Source organism: Zingiber officinale, chromosome 6B, assembly GCF_018446385.1.
Source record: "Zingiber officinale cultivar Zhangliang chromosome 6B, Zo_v1.1, whole genome shotgun sequence".
NCBI classification, from domain to species: Eukaryota; Viridiplantae; Streptophyta; class Magnoliopsida; order Zingiberales; family Zingiberaceae; genus Zingiber; species Zingiber officinale.
In genome coordinates this window covers 75,305,485-75,328,523 of record NC_055996.1, presented here as the reverse complement: position 1 = coordinate 75,328,523, position 23,039 = coordinate 75,305,485, and the positions used below count along the sequence as shown (strand labels likewise).

The 23,039-nt window shown below is 36.3% G+C and overlaps 2 protein-coding genes and 1 pseudogene across 20 annotated transcripts; 2 read left to right on the top strand and 1 right to left on the bottom strand.

Annotated features, from left to right (window-relative positions):
• Positions 1–237: 237 nt before the first annotated feature.
• LOC121992734 lies at positions 238–1,699 on the top strand (annotated as a pseudogene).
• A 1,104-nt stretch (positions 1,700–2,803) lies between these two features.
• Positions 2,804–16,712, top strand: LOC121992732 (DEAD-box ATP-dependent RNA helicase 6-like). 2 transcript variants are annotated; one of them, XM_042547284.1, is made up of 10 exons: positions 2,804–3,400; positions 5,471–5,531; positions 6,021–6,255; positions 6,724–6,962; positions 7,181–7,432; positions 7,511–7,691; positions 9,452–9,540; positions 9,892–9,965; positions 10,067–10,200; positions 16,389–16,712. In XM_042547284.1, exons 1-9 carry the CDS (start codon positions 3,138–3,140, stop codon positions 10,143–10,145), a joined length of 1,473 nt encoding a protein of 490 aa, XP_042403218.1. In that variant the 5' UTR covers positions 2,804–3,137; the 3' UTR covers positions 10,146–10,200; positions 16,389–16,712. The 2 variants fall into 2 exon arrangements, with proteins under 2 accessions (XP_042403218.1, XP_042403217.1); XM_042547283.1 differs by having other exon boundaries at positions 10,067–10,204.
• A 571-nt stretch (positions 16,713–17,283) lies between these two features.
• On the bottom strand, positions 17,284–21,679 carry LOC121992730 (pentatricopeptide repeat-containing protein At2g26790, mitochondrial-like). Of its 18 annotated transcripts, none has more exons than XM_042547278.1 (5): positions 19,217–21,679; positions 19,038–19,147; positions 18,307–18,376; positions 17,921–18,175; positions 17,284–17,473 (listed from the first exon to the last, which is right to left on the bottom strand). In XM_042547278.1, exons 1-2 carry the CDS (start codon positions 21,546–21,548, stop codon positions 19,083–19,085), a joined length of 2,397 nt encoding a protein of 798 aa, XP_042403212.1. In that variant the 5' UTR covers positions 21,549–21,679; the 3' UTR covers positions 17,284–17,473; positions 17,921–18,175; positions 18,307–18,376; positions 19,038–19,082. The 18 variants fall into 18 exon arrangements, with proteins under 18 accessions (XP_042403212.1, XP_042403210.1, XP_042403209.1 ...); XM_042547276.1 differs by lacking the exon at positions 19,038–19,147 and adding an exon at positions 18,901–18,979 and having other exon boundaries at positions 18,307–18,391; XM_042547275.1 differs by lacking the exon at positions 19,038–19,147 and adding an exon at positions 18,901–18,979.
• Between the last annotated feature and the right edge of the window lie 1,360 nt (positions 21,680–23,039).

The window sequence follows — 23,039 nt, the reverse complement described above, 5'->3', positions numbered from 1 at the left end:
AGCAGCCTACCTGGCATTTAATAATGGCAGATGGGCCCCGCACTAACTGTGAAAGGCTAAAAATGGAAATCTAATTGAGAAAATAAGTATTTTTGGGTGTCGCTCAACAACTTACTGTTTTGGTTTTTTATCTTTTGACGTAAAAAAAGCAGCGGAGGAAACCGCGTCGAGCCAGCCTGGATCTGCCCGTCGATGCATCGAAACAGTAAGTTACTTCCCCCTTATTAATATTATCACGATTGTTTCCCCAATCTCATCTCCTCCGCTCCCCCTCTTCCTCCTTCCCCTCGCCGCCGCCGCCGCTGCCGCCTCCAATGCCTCTCTCCGCCCTCCTCGCGGCGGTGCTCCTTCTCCTCGCTGCCTCCGGGATGACATTGGCGACCCCCTCGGAACTCCCTCGCTTCCGCGAGGCCCCTGCCTTCCGCAACGGCCCCGGCTGCGCCACCGCCCCCACCGTCCACATCGCCATGACCCTCGACGCCGCCTACCTCCGCGGCTCCCTCGCCGGCGTGCTCTCGGTCCTCCGCCACGCTTCTTGCCCCGAGTCCCTCTTCTTCCACTTCCTCGCCACCCGGCCGCGCCGCTTCCGCCCCGCCGTCGCTGCCTCTTTCCCCTCCCTCGCCTTCGACGTCTACCGCTTCGATCCCGACCTCGTCCGCGGCCGCATCTCCTCCTCCGTCCGCCGCGCCCTCGACCAGCCCCTCAACTACGCCCGCATCTACCTCGCTGACATCCTCCCCCGCTCCGTCCGCCGCGTCATCTACTTTGACTCCGACCTCGTCGTCGTCGACGACGTCGCCCGCCTCTGGGCCACCGACCTCGCCCCGGACCACGTCCTCGCCGCCCCTGAGTACTGCCATGCCAACTTCACCTCCTACTTCACCGACCGATTCTGGTCCGATGCGAACTTTCCCCGCTCCTTCTCCGGCCGCAGCCGCCCGCCATGCTACTTCAACACCGGGGTCATGGTCATGGAGCTCGACCGCTGGCGCGCCGGCGGATACACCCGGATGCTGGAATCCTGGATGGAGGTCCAGAAGCGCGAGGCGCGGATCTACGAGCTCGGCTCGATGCCCCCTTTCCTACTCGTCTTCGCCGGCGAGGTTAAGGGCGTGGAGCATCGGTGGAACCAGCACGGCCTTGGCGGCGATAACGTCGAGGGTTTGTGCCGCGATCTTCACCCGGGACCAGTAAGCCTCCTCCATTGGAGCGGCAAGGGGAAACCCTGGCTCCGCCTCGACGCCGGTCATTCCTGTCCGCTCGACGCACTTTGGGCGCCCTACGACCTCCTTCTCCGCGACGGCCACCACGACCTCTTCGCCGACGTCTAACCTCTCGCCGCTCCTCTTCCAACCATCATCCAACGCGACCGGCGACCGGCGACCGGCGACCGCTGACCCTTGCGATCTGATCAGCGAAACGCGGGGTCCACCAGAGTGATCGGTGGGGTTCGAATTCATTCCTCCAAAGGGCGCACCACAGGTTCAGGCCCAATGAGTTGGAGGCGTAACAGCTGGCAGCGGGGCCCGTGAGCGATTTAAAGGACACCGGCAACCGGCATCAAGCGGTGCGCCGGTGGCGGCCCTTTCGGATTTAATTTAATTTTTTGTGAATACAACAGCTGGTGTTGGTAGATAAAGTCTAACTGTTTTTGATGGCGACTCGGAAATAATGAAACCGGACAGAGAGATTATTATTATTATTATTATTATTATTATTATTGATGAGATTGTTATTGGTGATATTGGTCGTTGTAGTGGAAGCCAGTGAGATTGTTTTTTTTGGTTGTAGAATTATGTTTTCTCCCTTTTTCATTGTCGTGACATGTGAGAGGAGGGAATACTAATATATGTGCTTGCAACTTGTGGAGTGGCAAGGAATCCATTGATAGTAGTGGAATAATTGAATTGCCTCCATTATCATGAGATGGATTGTTCTTCTCTTGCTCAAAGTTCGATTGGAGTTGCTTATTGAAATTTTCTTGCTATTACTCTTCTTTTGGAATGTTTGGTTATTTGTTTTATGACTCTGAATTATGTTTGTGCAATCTTATGAGCTTCAATTTATTTGCATAGGATTCTTCAGCTTCATCCATTCAAATATTTCTTGTCAATTTATCTGCATAGGATTCTTCATCTTACGTGTTTATTCAACTGCTCTTGTCAATGTGGTCAGCTTAGATTACTATGCTTGTTTATTGAGTAGAATTGCCTAAAATAATTTTCTATTTCCTTTCATTTATTACATTTAAGACTTTGTAAAATTTAATTTGTCAAGGGAACAATAATTAAACTTACTTCAATAATATTATAATGTCGTGATTATAATTATTGTAATTTATAGTACCAATTGTAATCATAACTACTATAATTTTTAGTAGCAATACTATAATAATTATTATTTATAATAATTTGATTTAAATGATTTAAAATAGTTACGACCCTAGCTATTATAAGACATGGTATTTATGTTTGTAAATATCAAAACAACATTAATATTTTTAAATTTAAAGATAATAATATATTGTTACTAGTTTTTAAAATAGGAAATTCTAGCTCTCCGCTTTGAGGCAGGTTAGTTAATGTTAATATACAAAGGTAATCTACTAATCTTCACATGTAATAATAAGTAACTTTTTAATGGACGGTTAAGAACATTGGACTGAAAATTTTGTAGGACCGGATTAGTCATCTAAGATTAATCAGCATAAAGGAGATATATGATCTCAACTTGAAAAAAGTAAAGGTCATATCCGTAATTCTACTGGTATCAATGCCCTAACAAGTAAACAACGCGAAACCCCTCAAGCCATCCTCCTCCCCATTCTCTTCCTGCTCGAGCTTCGTGCTGCGTGAGGGAGGTTAGAGCGGACTTACGGTTTTTTATTCACTCAGTAAATCCTCGTCGCTGAATCCATTTCTCGCTCAAATCCTGTTGAAAATCTCGAATCGACGAAATTCTCTCTCTTATTTTGCTCATTTCGATCTTCCCCCGATCGCTAAACCCTAGATTTAGTAGCAGCAGCTTTTCAATTTTTACGTGAATCTCTTGTACTTTTGTTTTTTTTTTCCGGAGAGATCTTGGGAAACTGTTTGATTCGTCGGTCTTCGCGTGGTTGAGTCGCTTAGGAAGGTGAGATGAATCCTCGTGGTAGGTTTCCTCCGCCTGGCATGGGTAACGGGCGAGGAGGTAGCGGGGGCTCAAACCCTGGGTTTTACCCGAGGAATCCTCAGCAACAACCGCAGTATGTGCAGCGGAGCCAAGTGACTAGGCAACCGACCCCGCAGTTCCAGCATCAATATCAGCAGCATCAGCAGTGGTCGAGGAGGAACCCTATGGAGGTCGATTCTGGTGCTTTTGAATTAGCAAAGCCCGTTCAAAATGAGACAGCTGATTCCAGGTAAATACAATCCTCGTCAGTGCTGATATTTGCAATTATGTGGAGAATCAGATATTAATTAGTTGTTTCCCACTAACAATGAGCATGATTAGCTGCAGCTTTCAGTGATTTCTCGTGACAATAAATTAGTTATCATCTACTGACTTGTTTATCTGTCCCTCCTTGAGCATGCTAAAAGACGAGTCACTGAGCCGTCAACTCATCTTGCACAACTTTGGGTTTTCTTTTCTCTTTGGTTTGCGAATAGAGTTTTTCAACCCAATTGAATTGGAAGGATAATGGAAAACACGCATGAATTAACATTATTTTGGGTTGGGATTGGTTTTAGTTTTAGTTTTTGCAGCTTTAGTTGATTAATTACTTCTATGACCATGTATGAGCATGGCTTCTGTTGGATGAAAGTAACAATCAACTCTTTTGGTGCAAAGTTGAGGAAACTGAAGCTATTTTCTTTTGTTCTGGAAGTGAAATGAACTTGAAATCTGTGTTGGCTTTGATGTCATATTCCAAGAAATATTCTGGTTTATGCTTATGTATTAAATGGTCTAAGAAAATAGGTATATTTCCTTCCAAGTATCGTGTATATATTTATTTAACCTACTAAAATATAATATAATCTAATTAAAATCTAAAAAGATCCTGTTAACTCAGCCACGCACTACTCATAACTTGTATATTTTTTTTATTATTTTTTTGTGATGATAAGTAATTTAACATCAGCGATGATTCTTTACCTGTCAAAGTTTGAGCACTGAGCAGTCAACTCTTCTTACATATTGTGGTTAACTTCATTAACTACCTGGTAATTTACTTTTTTTGTCTTGTTTGCAATCAACCAAACTCAATCAAAGTTAAACATACAGTTCTCCAACCCCACTAAATTTAAAGGATTAAGAAATACTAACTGAATTAACTTTTTGTTGGTATAGTGTTGTAGTTTCATTGAATAATTTACACCTCTATATCCATGCCTGATTATGGCTTCTGTTTGATGGATGTGACGCTTCTGTGCTTTTGGTGTAGAGTGGTAGAAGCTGAAGTCCATTTTCTTTTATTTTGGAAGTGAAATCAACATGTAGGGTTGTTGTCTTTGATTTCAAAATTCAGGCAACATTGTGCTTTAGGCTTGTGTATTAAATGGTTTAAATTAATTGGTATATTTCTTTGTAGGCCCCCCATTGATTTTTTTTACCTACTCATATATAATAGAATAATCAACTAACTGTTGCTAACAGAACCACCTACAATTCACAGCCTTTTCTGCAACTTCCATAGACTTATGATAAATCTTGGGTACTTATTCAGATTAAGTTATCAAAAGTTTGCTTTTATACAAATAAGGTCAATTGATCTAGATGTGATTTTGAGAAAAAACTGACTTCTGGGAAGTCAAGTGTGGGAAGCTTTTTTATTATAGTTGAACAAGAGAATCCACTGTCGCTTTATTTAGAAACTTATTAAAGGATGGCAGGTAGCGATGCTAGAATTCAGTTGTTTGATAACTAAGAATACAGTTTTAACTGATTGGGACAATGAGGCATCATGTTATAATTCAATCTTATTGAATGTAATTATCTCCTTAACAATTCTAGGCATCATGTTCCTAACTACTCTATTTAATGCTACAGGAGTGCATCATCGTCATCTTAATGCTTAGATAAACTTTTACACTCGTTAACTGGAGTTTTTCTGTTTTTGCTCTCCCTATACCATTTTTAATTTCAAGTTTAACCAATTCAACTTTTCTAACGATATAATTTATTGGTCATTTTCTAGCATATCCATACCATCCTTACATATTCCTCTAATTTCATCATTTATTGGAGGTAAACGTAGTTGTTCTTAGTAAAAAGTGTATTTGAGTTTATCTTTTTCTATTTACCCACATATCCATCGTAACAATCATATCTCTGCCACAAAAGTGTCATGTAGCTGGTGCACATTATTTAGATGTATTGATATTGCCACTTATTTATTTTGCTAAAAGAGAAGTCATTTTCTGTTATAACAATAGTAAAAATATATGCACCGTTGCATCATTCTTGTTAATTTTTACGTTGATAATATCAGTTCCCAAGATTGGAAGGCGCAATTAAAGATTCCCCCTCGTGACACCCGCTACAAAACAGAGGTAAAATTAGTTTTTCCTTCACTCTGTATGATTTAGAAAATGTATTATACATGTTTACCTTGTTCATCATTCGAATCAAGAAATATGTATGTTAATAAAATCCAACCAATTACTAGTATGATTAAATGAGGTTAAACAGGCGTATACTCAGAGCTCTGAATAATAAAATTCTAAACTTCCAGATGCATATATATTCATATCTAGTATTTTATATATTTGACTCTACATTGTTTCCAAAATGTATTTAATATATATATTCTTTATGCCAGTGCTACAAATCCAAAATTTAGCCTATACTTTCATGAGAACGTCCTATTCAGTCAAAGAAGCACCTTCCATCAAGATTGTTAGATCAATGTGAAATTCTTCTTTTGTCAGTGAATTAGACTATGAATTTTAGATTATATGGTGGTTATTTTTTGGCTGGCAAGTCATATTTCTGTACGACTATGTCTATTCTTGTTATAATTGTGACCATTCACTTGCTAGGATGTGACTGCAACAAAGGGAAATGAGTTTGAAGATTATTTTCTGAAGCGAGAACTTCTTATGGGCATATATGAGAAAGGTTTTGAAAGGCCTTCGCCTATTCAGGAAGAAAGCATCCCTATTGCACTCACTGGTTGTGACATTCTTGCGAGAGCTAAAAATGGGACTGGAAAGACAGCTGCATTTTGTATTCCTGCACTTGAAAAAATTGAGCAAGATCACAATGTCATTCAAGGTTTTCCCTCACTATTTTTTCTTTTTCCACAGAAATGTTTTAACTGTGCTTTGATGTTTATTTTTATTCAATCAAATATGAACGTTAGAAATTTTGTTGGTTATTTTTTGCCTTTGCTTGTCTTCGGGTTTTCTGTGTTCTTGAGCACGACAACTCTGAAGTGTGTATGCATTCTTTGCATGCTGATTTGCTAAGGTGATAATGTGTGAAATTATCTTTCTTTCTGTAAGGTACTAAATATGATAATAATATTTCTCCTACTGTTTAAAGATCCTTTAGGCATAATGTACTATACCTGATTGCAATGTTTCTGCAACTCAAAATGGTAGCATACATCAAAGACCCATGCTAGTTACTTGAGCTGCATAATTTGTCTGTATGAAAATGCCCTTCACGCACGATATAGCTTTGTATTCTGAGATTTTATTTTTTTTGTTACCCATTAATTGCTAAATTTTTTTTATTCAGGTATGATATTGGTTCCCACGAGAGAATTAGCTCTTCAAACGTCACAAGTTTGTAAGGAACTTGGAAAACATCTGAAGATTCAGGTTATGGTAACTACTGGAGGAACTAGCTTGAAGGATGATATTATGCGGTTATATCAACCTGTTCACTTACTGGTTGGGACTCCTGGTCGAATACTTGATCTTGCAAATAAAGGCATTTGTGATTTGGATTTCTGTTCCATGCTTATCATGGATGAGGTAATATTTTGAAGCTTGATCTTAGTGTACTAGGTCAACGTTTGCATCAGTTTTGAGCAAATAATATTGTCCTTTGATCCCTATATCTATAACTTGTACTCTTGTGTTTTTTCTTCTTTTAATCATATCTCTAAAATGTGATTCTAATGGTAGCCACTTGTGAAACTGGTCCTATTTGGTCTTTTTTCTGATGAAATTGCAGTTTTGCTTTTTAACAGGCTGACAAGCTTCTCTCTCCTGAGTTTCAACCATCAATAGAGCAGCTTATTCAGTTTCTTCCTGCTAATAGACAAATTTTAATGTTTTCAGCAACATTTCCTGTTACTGTTAAGGATTTTAAAGACAGATACCTACCAAAACCATATATTATCAATCTAATGGATGAACTCACACTGAAGGGAATAACCCAATATTATGCTTTTGTAGAAGAGAGGCAGAAGGTCCACTGCCTGAATGCCCTTTTCTCAAAGGTTATCCTCAATTTGGACTATTTTCTAGTTTGAAATGCTCTATCAGTCTGAAAATGACAAGTTTACTTGTTTTGACAGCTTCAAATTAATCAATCCATTATATTCTGTAACTCTGTTAATCGGGTGGAACTATTAGCAAAGAAAATCACAGAGTTGGGTTATTCTTGCTTCTACATTCATGCTAAAATGTTGCAAGATCACAGGAATCGTGTCTTCCATGACTTCCGCAATGGTGCATGCAGGAACCTTGTTTGCACAGGTATGCTATTGGTTTTAAATCTTTATTAGTTTTTACTCGGAATCAATCATTCGTATTCTTATAAGTGTGCCTGTAACTGTCGGTCTTCTAGACGATAAGCTAGGCTTGTCTTATTACTCTTTGCATATGTATTAGTTGAATAATGACTCATGGAAATATTGTTGCGAACATGATTTCAAGATCTGGATGTTCTCAAGATCTAGTACCTTTTTTTTTTTTATTTAGTGTACCAGGCGATTGGATTGAGTCACTTTATGAGGTGAGATTTCATGGTTCTCACTATTTTTTTATTTCTTATATTTTTATTTCTTTATTTTGTGCAAATCCTATGTATTGGCATAACTCGTAGGTGATATCTAGTTGTGATTTAAGTATTTAGAGTTATTTTCTCTCTCTCTACTCCCTCATTTTTTTCTTCCTCTCTTATCCTTTTTCTTCTCTCATTCTCTAATCTCAAGAGATTTTGTATTGCCAAGGTCACGATGTATAAGTCCTAGCTATTTGAGGCTAGCTACATGGATCTTGTGAAGTTATATTACAAGGATAATTGGGGCATATGATTTTTTTTTTTAGTATCCCACAATCTTTCTTGTTCCTGATTGTTGTCCTTGAGTGGTATGAGAAGATCAAAATCTAGATGACTAATTGGTTCTAACTTCAGTTGTTTTAGATGCTTTTTTTTAGATTTGAGAATGTGTGCTCTTCAATTCCTTTATTAGTGTTGATGTATTTGTTTGTTAGGTTTGACAAGTGATTTTGATTTTTGTGTGTGTGTGTGTGTGTGTGTTTTTTTTTTAAATTTATCATACATTGTTATGATGTTTATTTTTTTAAATTACTTGCATTTCTTTGCCTGCGCAAAAGCCTAGTGTCTCAGTCAACAATAGCATTTTGGTGCTATAGAGGGGATCTGAGATGCCTATAATCCTCAATGGCACCTGTTTATTTCTATGATCTTGTAGTAACTTGTTTCACTAATGTTGGGATAGTCAGACCTTGACTGTTGTTTATGTTATTGTCTGCAACGCTTGGAGTCATTATGTTTTAGAAGAGAGGTAATCATATATACAGTTAGTTAAGCTGCCTAGAATGGTTGTTTATCCCATTGCACCCTTTTATATAAGATTCAGTGATTATTTTAATTTTTTTGAAATTTGACTGGCAATAATAATTATCCAACATAGATGTTCATCACAGGAAAAGATACTACTGGACAAATAAATACATTTATACCATGCAGTTCTATAGACAAACTAACAATAGGAGAGGAACTAAGAGAAACTCTTCTCTAATTACCTTCGAATATACTGTCTGATTCTACCAGGTGCATTGTCTTCTCTTTTGTCTTCATCTTGCTACTCTTGATGAGGAACTTCTGGTCCAATTACCTTGAAATTGGATGTCAGACAACTGCAGTATATGTCATCCTTAATGAGTAAAGAGTAAAATTTCTAGTTCAGTCAATCCCGCATTTTTTTTCCAAAAGAAATATCAAGTACATAAAATTGTGAGTAACTCTCTTTAGTTTATCATTATAAAAAAGACCATCCATATTGGTTTCTGTTGTATATAGAATTTAAACCTGAACTATATTTCTACATTTATGATTCATTATTTCAATCTCATTGGCCATTGTTCTTTCTTGTTTTTTAGATATTCGATTTTTGCCTACAACATGAATTAATGGCTCACAAATGATATGTTTGATATCTTGCTCATAGAATGCTTGTTTCTTATAACATATTTGGCTACTTTTGCAGATCTCTTTACCAGAGGAATTGACATTCAAGCTGTTAATGTTGTCATCAATTTTGATTTTCCAAAGAACTCTGAAACATATCTTCACAGGGTATGATCTTAATACTTGATTGTTTATATTAACTGAGGGTTTGTCGAAACATGAACTTGTCAATAGCATTTCTTTATTAATTCAAATAGAAGCAGAATTTTTTAAAAAAGAACTACCATCTAATTTAAAAGAGACTCTTATGAGGTTTGTTGATATAACTTTATTTTTTAAGAAAATGACATTTTGATTCGATGTTCTTGTGAAAGAAATGAGGTATAGGTTGACTGGCAGCACCTTGATTATGTCTGCGCGTCCATGTCATTGAATCATCAAATACATTTGGCTATTTAACTGCATTATGCCAAATTTATTGTAATTTGTTCCTGTAGGCTGACAGTTGGGTTGTTTCAGGTTGGTCGTTCAGGAAGATATGGTCATCTTGGTTTAGCTGTCAATCTTATTACCTATGAAGATCGTTTTAACTTGTATGATGACTTGCCAATCCTCAAGCTACTATTGTATCAATTTCATTTTATTTTTCATCACTACCCTATTCCCTGGCAAAAAAATAATTGCTTCACTACAGGTATCGGATTGAACAAGAGCTTGGAACTGAGATAAAACAGATTCCCCCACAGATTGATCAAGCTATATACTGTCGGTGATGTGCAGTTTTGACAATTTCATAGTGAATAAACTACATGGCTACTTGCATACCTGGCAAGTACGAACTCTCACATTTTTAATATTTCTTAATTTATATCTAATTAACATAGTCTCTACTAATGCAACCTGTCCACCTGTCACCAATATCAAATGATGCAAGAGAATAAAAACCTGTTTGTGTTATATGATATATTTGTGGTTAAAACTACCTAAGGGCATTTTTTTTTCGTTAATATTCCTGTCTGTCAAGTTCACTTCATGACTGTACTCATGTCATGCTTCTTCTATATTATTATAATTTTATATATTTTTTTTTGTCATGTTTTACCCGTTATCGGTTTATCTGGTATTGTCTGCTTAGTTATCTCTGTTTATTTCATATATATTCTTGTCAGGGATATTCTATAGACTACCAAGATCACTCTAACTGTGAAATTGGTAGATTCATTTCTAGGTGGCTGGGTTAAGATTTAACAATTTTGGCGGTAGATTGTTTGCATAATTAACCAAAATTGCTAAAATTTAAGAAAGACCTGAAGTAATGGAATCATAAGCTTTTGATTTAGTAAGGGAGGGGTGACATGAAAATGTTGAAGGGAAGGGGAAGAGGCCACCATGAATTTTTCTCCCCTTGGATTAATCTCTCAACGGTAATCATAGTTAAGATACCTCATCTAGGAGATACAATACCATACCATTCTCAGTGATGAGAGCAGTAGTTGCTGATAGAATGTAGTTAGGTGTTTGTTATTTGGTTGCATACAACAACAACAATAACCAAGCCTTTTCCCACTAGGTGGGGTCGGCTGTATGAATCTTTTTACGTCATTGAGCCCTATCTCCTATTATATCATCATCTATATTTAAATAAATTTTATCTTGTTTTATTATTGCTAACCAAGTCTTTTTTGGTCGTCCTCTTCCTCGTTTGATATGCATGTTTATCATAGTTTCGCATCGCCTAACTGGAGCATTTATTGGTCGTCTAAGTACATGTCCGTACTATCTTAAACGTGTCTCTCGGAGTTTGTCCTCAATAGATGCAACTCCGACTTTCTCTCTAATGCTCTCATTCCTTATTTTGTCCATCTTCGTATGTCCACACATCCACCTTAACATCCTCATCTTTGCAACTCTCATCTTATGCTCATGTGCTCGAGTCATAGCCCAACATTCAGCTCCATATAACATAGCAGGTCTAACTGCGGTCTTATAGAACTTACCTTTAAGTTTAAGAGGTACTTTACGGTCACATAAAACACCCGACGCTCCCCTCCATTTCACCCATCCTGCTTGTATTCTATGTAAGGCATCTCTCTCAATCCCTCCATCATTTTGTAAAAATGATCTTAAATATTTAAATCTCTCGGTTTCGGGCAATTCGTCCTCTCCTATCTTAACAATTGTTTCATTACTTCTAATATTGCTAAACTTAAATTTCATATATTCTGTCTTTAATCTACTAAGCTCAAAACCTTTCCCTTCTAGCGTTTCCTTCCAAGATTCTAGCTTAGCATTTACTCCTTCACGTGTCTCATCTACCAAAATAATATCATCTCAGAAACAACACGCAGATCGTGTCTTGAATGTGCGATGAGTTAAATCGTAATTAGTGTAAAAGATAGGGACTTAGGGTTGATCATGATGTAACCCTATCTTTATGAAAATGCTTGGTCCACCTCAAGTCTTTACTCTGGTCGTTACATCCTCATACATATCCTTAATTAGTTCAATATATATTACGCTAACACCTCTCTTTCTAAAATTCTCCATATAATTTCTCTTGGGACTCTATCGTAGCTTTTCTAAGTCAATGAATACCATATGTAGATCTTGTTTTGCTTCCGATATTTTTCAATTAATTGTCTAGGAGATGTATAGCTTCTATGGTCGACCTTCCGGGCATGAACCCAAATTGATTTTCGGTCACCGTGGTCTCCTTAATCTTTTTTCTATTACTTTTTCCCAAAGTTTCATAGTATGATTCATTAGTTTAATACCCTATAGTTTGCACAATTTTGTATGTCTCCCTTGTTCTTATATAAGGAACCAGAGTACTTATCCTCCATCGATTCGACATTCTTTTCGCTTTCAATATCATGTTAAATAATTTTGTAAGCCATTCAATACCTTGTTTCCCTAAGCACTTCCATACCTCTATCGGAATATCATCCGGTCCAACGGCTTTTCTATTACGATCTCATTTAAAGTTTGTTATGCTTCTGAATTCTACGATAAAAATTAAAATTTCTATGCTCATTTGACCTAATTAAATTACCTAAGTTAAGTTGGTCACCTAAACCTTCATTAAAAAGTTGATGAAAATATCTCTTCCACCGCTCTTTTATTTCTCCATCATTTACTAATACCCTATTACATTCATCTTTAATATATTTTATTTGGCTAAGATCTCTTGTTTTTCTTTCTCTCACTTTAGCTATTCTATAAATGTCTCTTTACCCTTCTTTTGTATCCAATTTTTGATATAAGCGTTCAAAAGTTTCATTTTTTGCTTCACTCACTACTTTCTTAGCTTTTTTCTTGGCTATTGTATATTTTTTTAAGTTTTCCTCGTTCTTACAAATATATAATTCCTTATAAGCTATTCGTTTTTCCTTCACTTTCTCTTGTACTTTCTCATTCCACCACTAAGATTCTTTACTTAATGGTGCATGTCCCTTTGACTCACCGAGTACACTCTTAGCTATTATTTTCAACTTTGATACCATCTTATCCCATGTTATATTAGAATCATCGTATATTTCACCTAATGCTTGTATTTATATCTTCTCTTTAAATATATTTTGTTTCCCATCCTTTAACTTTCACCACTTAATTTTAGGAATTGTATATATTTTCTTTCTATTGATACTATGTTTGAGGCGTATATCCAACACTACTATCCTATGTTGGGTAGTTAAGCTTTCTCCAGGGATGACTTTGCAATCTTTACAAATCTTTCTATCCTTCTTCCTAACCATAAGAAAGTCAATTTGCGATTTATTATTCTCACTTTTGAATGTGACTAAGTGTTCTTCTCTTTTCTTAAAAAACGTATTAGCTAATATAAGGTCATATGCTATCGCAAAATCTAATATAGTTTTTCCTTCCTCATTTCTCGTTCCAAACCTATAATTCTCATGTACTCTCTCATATTCCTCATTTTTCACTCCGACATGTCCATTTAGATCACCTCCCATTAAAATCATTTCATTTGGTGGAATATTTTGTAATATTTCATCTAAGTCCTCCCAAAATTTTGATTTGGTAACTTCATCTAATCCTACTTGTGGTGCATATACGCTAATTATGTTCATAGTTTCTTTCGCCACTATTATTTTAAGGGCTATAATTCTATCCCCCTTTCTAACTATTCCTACAACTTCATCCTTTAACAAACTATCTACAATGATACCCACTCCATTTCTTGCTCTACTATTTCCAGTATACCATAATTTAAAACCCGAGTTTTCTATCATCTTTGCCTTCTCGCCTATCCATTTTATATCTTGTACACACAAAATATTAATTTTTCTCCTAATCATTATATCTATTACCTCCATTGATTTACCAGTGAGAGTTTCTATATTCCATGTTCCAAATCTTAGATTATTAGTTTTCCTATCATATTTGTTCTTATCTAACCTATGGTGTGAGATCTTAGTTTTCCTATATTCCTGTTATTTGGTTGCATCTAAACCAAAATTTTATCTGGTTTAGTTATATGCTAATTGATCAATTCACATTGATGGTAGCATAATAATTCAATGCCATTTTAATTAATCATAAAGTAAACTAAATCAAACCTGGATATTTTTGTGATTGGTTTTTATTATTAGTGGTTAGGCATTGTAATATTTTATCAAAAGATATTTTAATTTAATATTCTTTTCCTTTATATTTGTCTAAAAATAGTTGCTATTTGATATTAAAATTTTACAAAATCTTAATTCTTGAATGTTAATTTGGTTCAAGAATAACCAAATTAACAATTTCGTTGATATGCTACTTAGACTTAGTGTGGTTTGCTTATAAAAAATTTAATATAAAGTACTCAATATGATCTAGTTCAGTCTGGGTTGCGTCAAATGACACCCCTTGAATGAAGCAAGCATACTAAGGATGTATTCCAGTTTAAAAACCATACTTTGTTATCCAAATTATATTAAATAATTAGTCTTTCTGTGCCCTGAATTGAATACAATATTGTATCCATTATGTCCTTGTGGTCACTAATTATGTTACCAAAAGTTGACCTGAATCCTTTCCTCTGCCTCGAATGCAAATGTTACTGACTTCTTTGGAATGCAAATCCTATGGAGGGGTCCTCCTTAGAAATTCGTATTGATGCTTCCTTTTCAGCCTCTCGATCTGGCAGGATTTTGATTTCAGCCATCGATGGCTATTTAATAAAGAATCAATGGCCAAGAACAAATTCCGACCTGATCAGGCAGTATGAAATGACCGTTTATCAAATCTATGTTCACTCCTACGATCACCTCTTCCAGGAAGCTTAAAGTATTAGTAACTTGAACATTCTACGGGTTTGCATGCGGGGTGGGCCTCTTCCAATACTAATATCGTTGTTGTCTTTGATGTTTTTTTTGAGGAAAAAATCAAAAGGGTATCCCAAATTAAATGAAACATAAAATGGGCATCGCTTTTTCAAAAAAAATAAAATAAAATGGGTGTCTTTTTAATGATTCTTTTTTTTTTTTTCTGAAAATACCCTTTTGATTCAATGTTGTTGTAGCAGCTATCAGTAACTGGTACAACGTGTAGAAGCTACAAAGTATTTGATATAATGTGTAGAAAATATCAAGTAGCTACTACTTGTTTAGAGTGAGTTTATGATTTAGGGTTTAGGATTTATACCGTGCAGAAACTACCGAGTTGCTGTTACAATGTATTTAAGGTGAGTTTAGAATTTTAGGGTTGTAGTAACTACATGAAAAGAGCATGCACATCAGATTTCCTAAACAAAGATTTTACCTAAAATTTTATATTTTACATAATTTTTTCTTTTGCATCAGCTATCCTACCCATTACCTAAATTTAGATTTTATAAATTAGTACTTAAATTTGGGGAATGAAATTCATTACCTAAACATTAAATACTATTTCCTCTAATTCTCATTTTCCACTTCCACGTTTGCCATTTCATAGATAATAAGAGGAAAGAAAAAAAAAATAAAAATAAAGATATGATAAATTATAAGGAAGTTGATGTATTATGTAGTGAAAAGTGGATATTTAAATTTAATAAATTAGTTCTTTTATCTTGAATTTTAAATTTTGGATAAGGAATCTGATGTGGATGTTTTTAACTAATACAACAGTTTAAAAGTAATTTTCATGAAGTTAAATAATTTTGACCAAATTGAGAAATAGTATTTTGATATAATAGTGTTTAGAGACCTTAAATCCTAAACGCATTGTAGCAGTTACTGGTTGCTTCTATACGTTGTAGTAGTTATTGGATAGCTTCTCCATGGTGTAAATCTCAAACTCTAAACTCATCCTAAACATGTAGTAGCTAATGGGTAACTTCTACATATTGTAGTAGCTATCCCGTCACTTCTACACATTGTAATACCTACTCGGTAGCTTCTACAATAATGTTGGGTGAAGGGATATTTTCGGGATAAAAACATTGAAGGGGTCTTTTGGATTTATTTTTTTTGAAAAAAAGTTTCCTTATGATATTTGTAAAATTTGGGATGTCTTTTTTATTTTTGCCCAACTTTTTTGTGGGTAAAATTCAAAAGGGCGGCCCTTGTTTATTGAATTGTCAAAAGCACACCCTACCTCTCTTGTAAAATGATACACCTGTTCTCCACTATAAAGTTGCAATTTATTTTCACTATTATCTTCTATTTTTTGGTATCTAAATTGACATTTTGTAGCTGTTACAATATTATAACTGCTTCAACTAAGCTGCATATTTATAGCAGTTACAGACCGTAGCTGCTACAACTATTGAGCTATCACACAGTTGTAGCAGCTTTTAGCTGCTACAACGCGACTCTGAATATAGATTGAGGCGGAATATAGACGAGAGTGTGTATGTCAGAAGTAAATATTGTACCGGAGGGTAGAAGGATAAATGTACAAGGGATGAAACATCCTTTTGATAATAAATCAATATAGCTGGACATAATAGTTAAAGGGAGGCCCTTTTTTGTAATAGTTTAGGATTGTTATACCGTGTCTAACTTATTCTTCTGTGTTTATACATGCAGGATTCATATCCGCCGACGTTGTATGTGATGCCCAAGAGGGATTCACTTGCGAAGTGAACTTATTATGTCCAGCTAAAATCGTATTTTAGGTTATTTTCTGGTACTCATCTGTGTGTTGTATTCAGAAGTAGATTTCTTTAGCGCATACTCGAGAAGGCATTGAACTCTCTTTGCACTGCTGCTGTGTTGGTGATTAGATGATTATTGTTGCTTCATGCTATTGCCATCCCATCAAATGCAGCAGAGTCGATGATTGCAAAGCGGGATTAGGATGTGTAGCTTGTTAACATCATGAATTCTGAAACAGCTGCTCATGTTTATATATGTTCATACTATAGACTGATTGTGTGGCCGTGCTGCTTTTGCGTTGTGCCGTGTACATGGTTTCTGCTAATACCTACAAATCAGCTATCGCATAAATATGACGCCTATTTGATTCACAGGTATTGCCTATGAAAAGCCTCTCAAGTTTGATGTGGATTTCTACTATGCAATCGTGAATATACAAACAAATCTTTTGTTCATGCAACTCGGTGTATATTCACGACTGCATCTAACTTTTATAAATCCTGATGCAATCGAGTAAGGGCATTGTTCGACATGTCTGACAAATCTAATGTTTTCAATCCAATTAAGTCGTCCAACCTCATTAATACCTTTAATTGATTCAGCAAAACAATTAATAAAAATTACTGAGTGTTGTTCGAACATATTGGAGACAAGTTCATGGGCTACATTTAGGCGCACGGAAACTAGGTTAAGGGTGATTAATTCAAAGTGGTGGCGCAACCTAAATGTGTAAATAAATGACCAATCAACCCATTTATTGAATTAAATTAATTTTATATCTTATATAATTTGTTGGAAATTTAATAAACGACCAATCAATCAATCATAAAAAAAAGTTTAAAATGTTCTGTATATATACTTGACACGAAGAACACAATTTATTTACGACAGAGATTAATGACCACGAATAGACACTTGTCTCTCTAATTCTTTCTAGCTGCTTCACACGCACCTGCATACATAGCATCAGTTTATTGAACTCAACGCAGGAAGCGTTCGGGTGTCCACTCAGCTACCTACCAGAATATAAATAAGAACGTTAAATTTGGGTTAAGGATTAGCAGTGTTATTTTACTTTACAAGAAAGCTTCATTTGATGGCTCTTACATGCTAACAAAATCTATTTATGGTGGGAGATAAACTAAGTCTGATAAACATCTATTCCACCAATCCCAGTGCAACACGTGGTTCTGATGCAGCTGGTCTTATGTAAGTAAATTTATATATGCATGATGCATCTTTGCTTTGCTGCATAAATTTATTTACTAGCGCATACCGATCCTAGCTCCAGGGCTCGATAGATCACAAAGCATGGTTATTGGGATGAAATTTACAATTTAGAGATCTGAGGGATGATCAACAACTAGAACAACTCAAAACCTCTATCTCAGAAAATGATTGTAGTCATTGCATGAATATTTGGGTTGGAAGTACAAAAACAAGTTGGGGCTGTGGAGAAATACCTGTCCTCGCGTCAGAGAAATGAGTATGGCAGATGAAGAATCTGCGTTCTTTTACATCATGTATGACGGCCTAATCCCATAGATAGCAGATAAATCTGCATATTCTCGAATCATGCTGGAGTTGTTACAGACTTGTATTTGCAAATTCATCAGATAACCAATCATCAAGCTGTGTTCCCAACTATTTGAGGCTCACTGCATCATCTTATCACTTCATTGAGCTCCATGCAAAGGCCATATCGCTCTATATGTGTCCTACAATAGAATGGAGGAGGAAGATCATTAATCATTCATTCAGTAGACCGGATTCTGAAAAGGAGATGAAAACTGAGAAAAATAGTTACTGATTCAGACAAACATTTGATTTTATGATAGATGGAACTGACCTTTAAATTGGATATATATGTAGAGAGATGATTGGTCCCCTTTCAATTTCCAACTTTTTAAGCTGAAGACCTATAAAATATTCACCTGATGAATGAGAATCTATTACTCCTGTCAAAAATACAAACTTCCACAAGATACAAGATCAAATTAAACAACAACTAAAACATAGGGTCTACTCAGAAAAAAGAAGATCCAAATTAAAAGCTTAAAAAATGGAATTTAGATGCAAAATGATAAAAGATCGTCTGAGTGATTCAAAATATGCAGGAGAGGTTCAGGAGATTATCATCCCAGAACTCTGAAGAGTTCAATAGTTTAAGCAAAATTGGCACCCAGAGTGCTACCATGTTAGATTCCCTTTCATGAGTTTCTAATTCAATGTCAGTTTTCAACCAGCTTAATTGATTTAAACTCAATGAGTCAATTAAATGAATCATGCTAGTTAAAATATGGTTTAGAATTTTAAAATGCATTACTTTATAACAAGCATAACATAGCAATAAATGCTCCAGAGAAGTCATTACAAAATTATACTTATGTCTGATAAAAGTTTGAAACCAAATCCGATAAATGAAATTAAAATGTAATCATACATGTGTATGACCTGTGCTCTTTTAAAGCAGCACATCCATGGCCTCCGAGATAATTGTAACCTGCAATAGCTATCGCCATCTAAACAAATGAAAGTACATATTAGAACATTGAATCACTATATATAAATTGCATGTACCTGCTGAAAAGTAATTCTTTACAGTGAAGCAAACACAGTGAGTGATCAAGTGCCGGAAGGAAGAGCTACAGACTGAAACAATTTAGGTGACAAGTTCCACCTTGCCATCACTGATAAAACAACTAAATCAGGTTTAACTCCTTTCAGTATCATTTCTTCCAACAACATTTCAGCCTTACCAATTTGACCGAGGTGACAATAACCACATAAAAGAGCAGTATATGTGCAGGCATCTGGTAATATTCCTCTTGCAATCATCTCAGAAAGAAGTCTGTTAGCAGCCTGAACACATTCCATCTTGAAATAACCATCAATCAAAACAGTATAGCAGACTATATCTGGTTTGATCTCCATTTCCTTCATGCTATCCAAAAGAATTAAGAACTTGGATTTCATTTCACTTATGCATTCTTTCTTGTCACGATACAGCCAACCTAGATGATGATTTGCCTTTAGATGGCCATCCAGTATGACTGTGAAAGCATGTACATCAACAGGAATTCCTCTTTCAATCATCTCACGAAATAACTGGCAAGCTTCATGCAAGAAATTGACCTTGCAGTATCCATTCATTAGTGTAGTATATACTACAACATCTGGTGACACTCCTCGTTTCCTCATATCCTCAAACCAAATCTTAGCATTAGTCATGTCTCCTACTCGAGAATAAGCTCCAATAAGTTTACAATAGGTTATCTTGTCTGGGGTAATATGCCTATCTAACATAGTCTTAACCACCATTGAAGCTGTCCTTAAATCTCCCTTATTACACAGCTCACTTACAAGCTTTGAGCAAGCAATCTCATTTACAAGATGCCCTTGCTTAGATAGCCAGATAAAAAGTGCACAGGCCTCCTTTGTATTATTAAGTTCTATCTGAGCTGAGACCATCACACTTGGAAGAAGGGATTTTTGACCAATCCCCTTTTCTTCTAATGACATAAATAACTTTTCTGCTTCCTCTAATTTGTTTTCTCTGCAGAGCCTATCAATTATCAAATGATAGGTCCTTTCAGTAGGTTGTACGCCATGGTTGATCATATAAAGTACAAGATCAGATGCCTTGTCCACAAAACCATTTTTACAAAAACCTTTAGCAAGTATATTGAATGTCACGGGATCAGGATGCACATTGATCTTCATCATACCAGCGAACACTTTTTCAGCATTGATGATATCACAATTCTTGCAAAACCCTTTTATCAAATTTGTTAAGTGAATTCTATCTGGAGCTATTCCCTGACTCTCCATCTCATCAAGCAAGTTTACTGCTTCACTCATCTTTCCCAACTTACAATAAATGTCTAGTCCAATACTGTAAAGAATTTTATCATGGTAAATTTCTGATGCTCTAACTTTGTTTAAGTAATGTAAAGCTGCAGAAGCCATGCCCCTCTTACAGAAACATTGAATTAAGATGCTAACTGCAACATGATCCTTTCTAATACCCTTTGAGATCATCTCCTCCCGAAGATCTAATGCTCTCACTACATTACCTCCGCCACAGTGGCCTTGAATGAGACAGCAATAGCTGAACCCATCAGCGTGCACTCCATTTTTCTTCATATATTCCAAAATATTTTCTGCTTCTTCAACTCTATTCTTCTTACACAATCTGCTAATCACTTTGTTATAAGAAACAAGAGGCAAAATTACACCCTCACTCGCAATTTCTTCAAGAAACAAATAAGCCAAATCAGGTCTTTCATTGGCACACATTCCTTCTAGAACCGTTTGGCAAGTAATTTGATCGAGCTGAACACCAACTTCCTTCATCACATTCAAGACACTCAACACCTCATCCAACTTTCCCTCTTGACACATTGCCTTGATCAATATGGTGAACATGTAAACATCCGGATGCATTCCAAGCATCTCCAATGTATCAAACACCTGCAGTAACATATGTAAGTTGCCATTTTCTGCGAGGCAATTCATTAGGTAACTACAAAGCTTCATTGAAGGAACGAAACCAAGTTCTGGGAGCTGACAGAACGCCTCGGTGGCCTGTTTATACATGCCGCAGAGAGTATATGCCTTAACAAGCGCACCGAAGACCACAACGAGCGTATCAGTGCTAGTAGAATTGCAACGAAGGACGTCAAAGAGGGCAGAGACCCCAAAATCCAAACTTCCTTGGCTGACAACAAACCTATCGGAGAAAACTTCTACCAACCGATTCCGACGATCAGCTTCTCCCAAAATGCGAACGAGTTCAGCAAAAGTGCAAAGAGTGTGTCGAAAGCCGAGGTTCTCAAACACCTTGAAGGAAGCGAGAGCAGCGCAAGGTTTCCTGCGGAACTTGCGCAGGACGCAGACGACAAAAGGAACGGACAAGCGGCAAGCAGGAAGTCGGGGCGCCGCGGTATCCAAGTTCTGCTTATCTCCAACTTCTTGAAAGACGGTGTCTTCGATAACGGCGGCGTTAGCCCAACGGATAGAGCGGCGCAAAGGAGGAGCAGCGGCGGCGGGATTAGGAAGAACGATTGGAAGTTGGAGGAGCCGCCGCATGGCTCGTCGGAAGATGAATTGGGCCGCAGAAGACGATCATTGAGGTGTGAAAAAATAAAAAAAGAAGAACAAAAATGTAGAAGGGGGCTAGGATTTGTGGCCTTGAAGGTGGTTAGTTGTCTTAAACCCTAAATGGCGTAGAATTGAAGATTGAACCTACGGCAAAATTGTCGTTTTGCCCTAGATATTTTTTTTCAAAAACCCTGAAAATTTCAAAATTGCTACAATACCTATATAATTTCCAAAATCTTACATTTCACCTTTCAATGATATTATAACATAAGAGCAAAAATCAAAAGGACTCTCCAAATTATATAAATCATCGAGAAAGCATTCCTTTAAAAAATAAAAAAAAATTAAAAGGGTATTTATCACATATTTTATTCTCAAAATATCCCTTATTCAAGGTTGTTATAGCAACTATTGATAGCTAGTATAATGTTATTCTTTACTTCCAGTATTATTGTAACATCTAGTCGTAGCTAATACAATGGGTAAAAACTACTTTGTAGTTTCTGTAACTATTTTAAAATAATTTTAATGAAATTTAAATAATTTTGATCAAGTTGATAAAAATATTTTGATATAATAGTGTTCATAGTTTATGATATAAGATTTTAGATTTGAGTCAAATTTATAAAAGTTATTCGGTAAATTGTACAATGTTTAAAAGCTACTTGATAATTGCTACAACATGAAAAATCAACTATTCTAGTGTTTAGAGTTTTGAATTTAGAATTCAAGATTTTAAAATTTAGGATTTAACTAAAATGTGTAGAAGCTATTTGGTAGCTGCTACAACGTGTAGAAGATACTCAATAACTGCTATAACGTGAAAAATTAATTATTTCACTAAAACCTTAAATCCTAAACTTCAAACATTATTTGATCCGGTCCAAGATCAAGGGATGGGATGACTCAGTCAAAGTAATCATGACCGATTAATTTCGATTGACTTGATATTGTTGGATCGAGTCGCACGTGAGGGGAGAGAGAGAGGTGAATCACATGATTTTTTAAAATAAGTCTTTTTCGTTTTAAAAAATAAAGTGCGCAACGAAAAACTAAGAAAGTGAAATAAAAAACAAATAAAAGAACACGCGTTTGGTTTTATACTTGGTTCGGAGCTTTTGGCGACTCCTACTCCAAGACCCAGGTCCCATTGATTTATCGATAGGTAATTTACTAAAATACCTCTTTCGGTACCTCCGGAAGAGGGAATCGAGTATAAAAGAATTCGGAACAAGTGCAACACATTACACTTGTCCTTTTGCAATAATTAAGTACACAAATAAAAAGATTATCAAACACTTTTCAATATGGTCGGCTTGAGCTCGGTGTTTGGGCGCGTGGAAGCTTGTATGGAAGTTATTGTAGAAGCTTAGGTCGAGAAGCCCTTATAAAGGTTGTGGAAGGCATCTTCAAAGGCCTTAAAGGCGCCTCCAACCTGATAAATTTGATCTCGAACAAACTGACCCTTATCCGCGACGA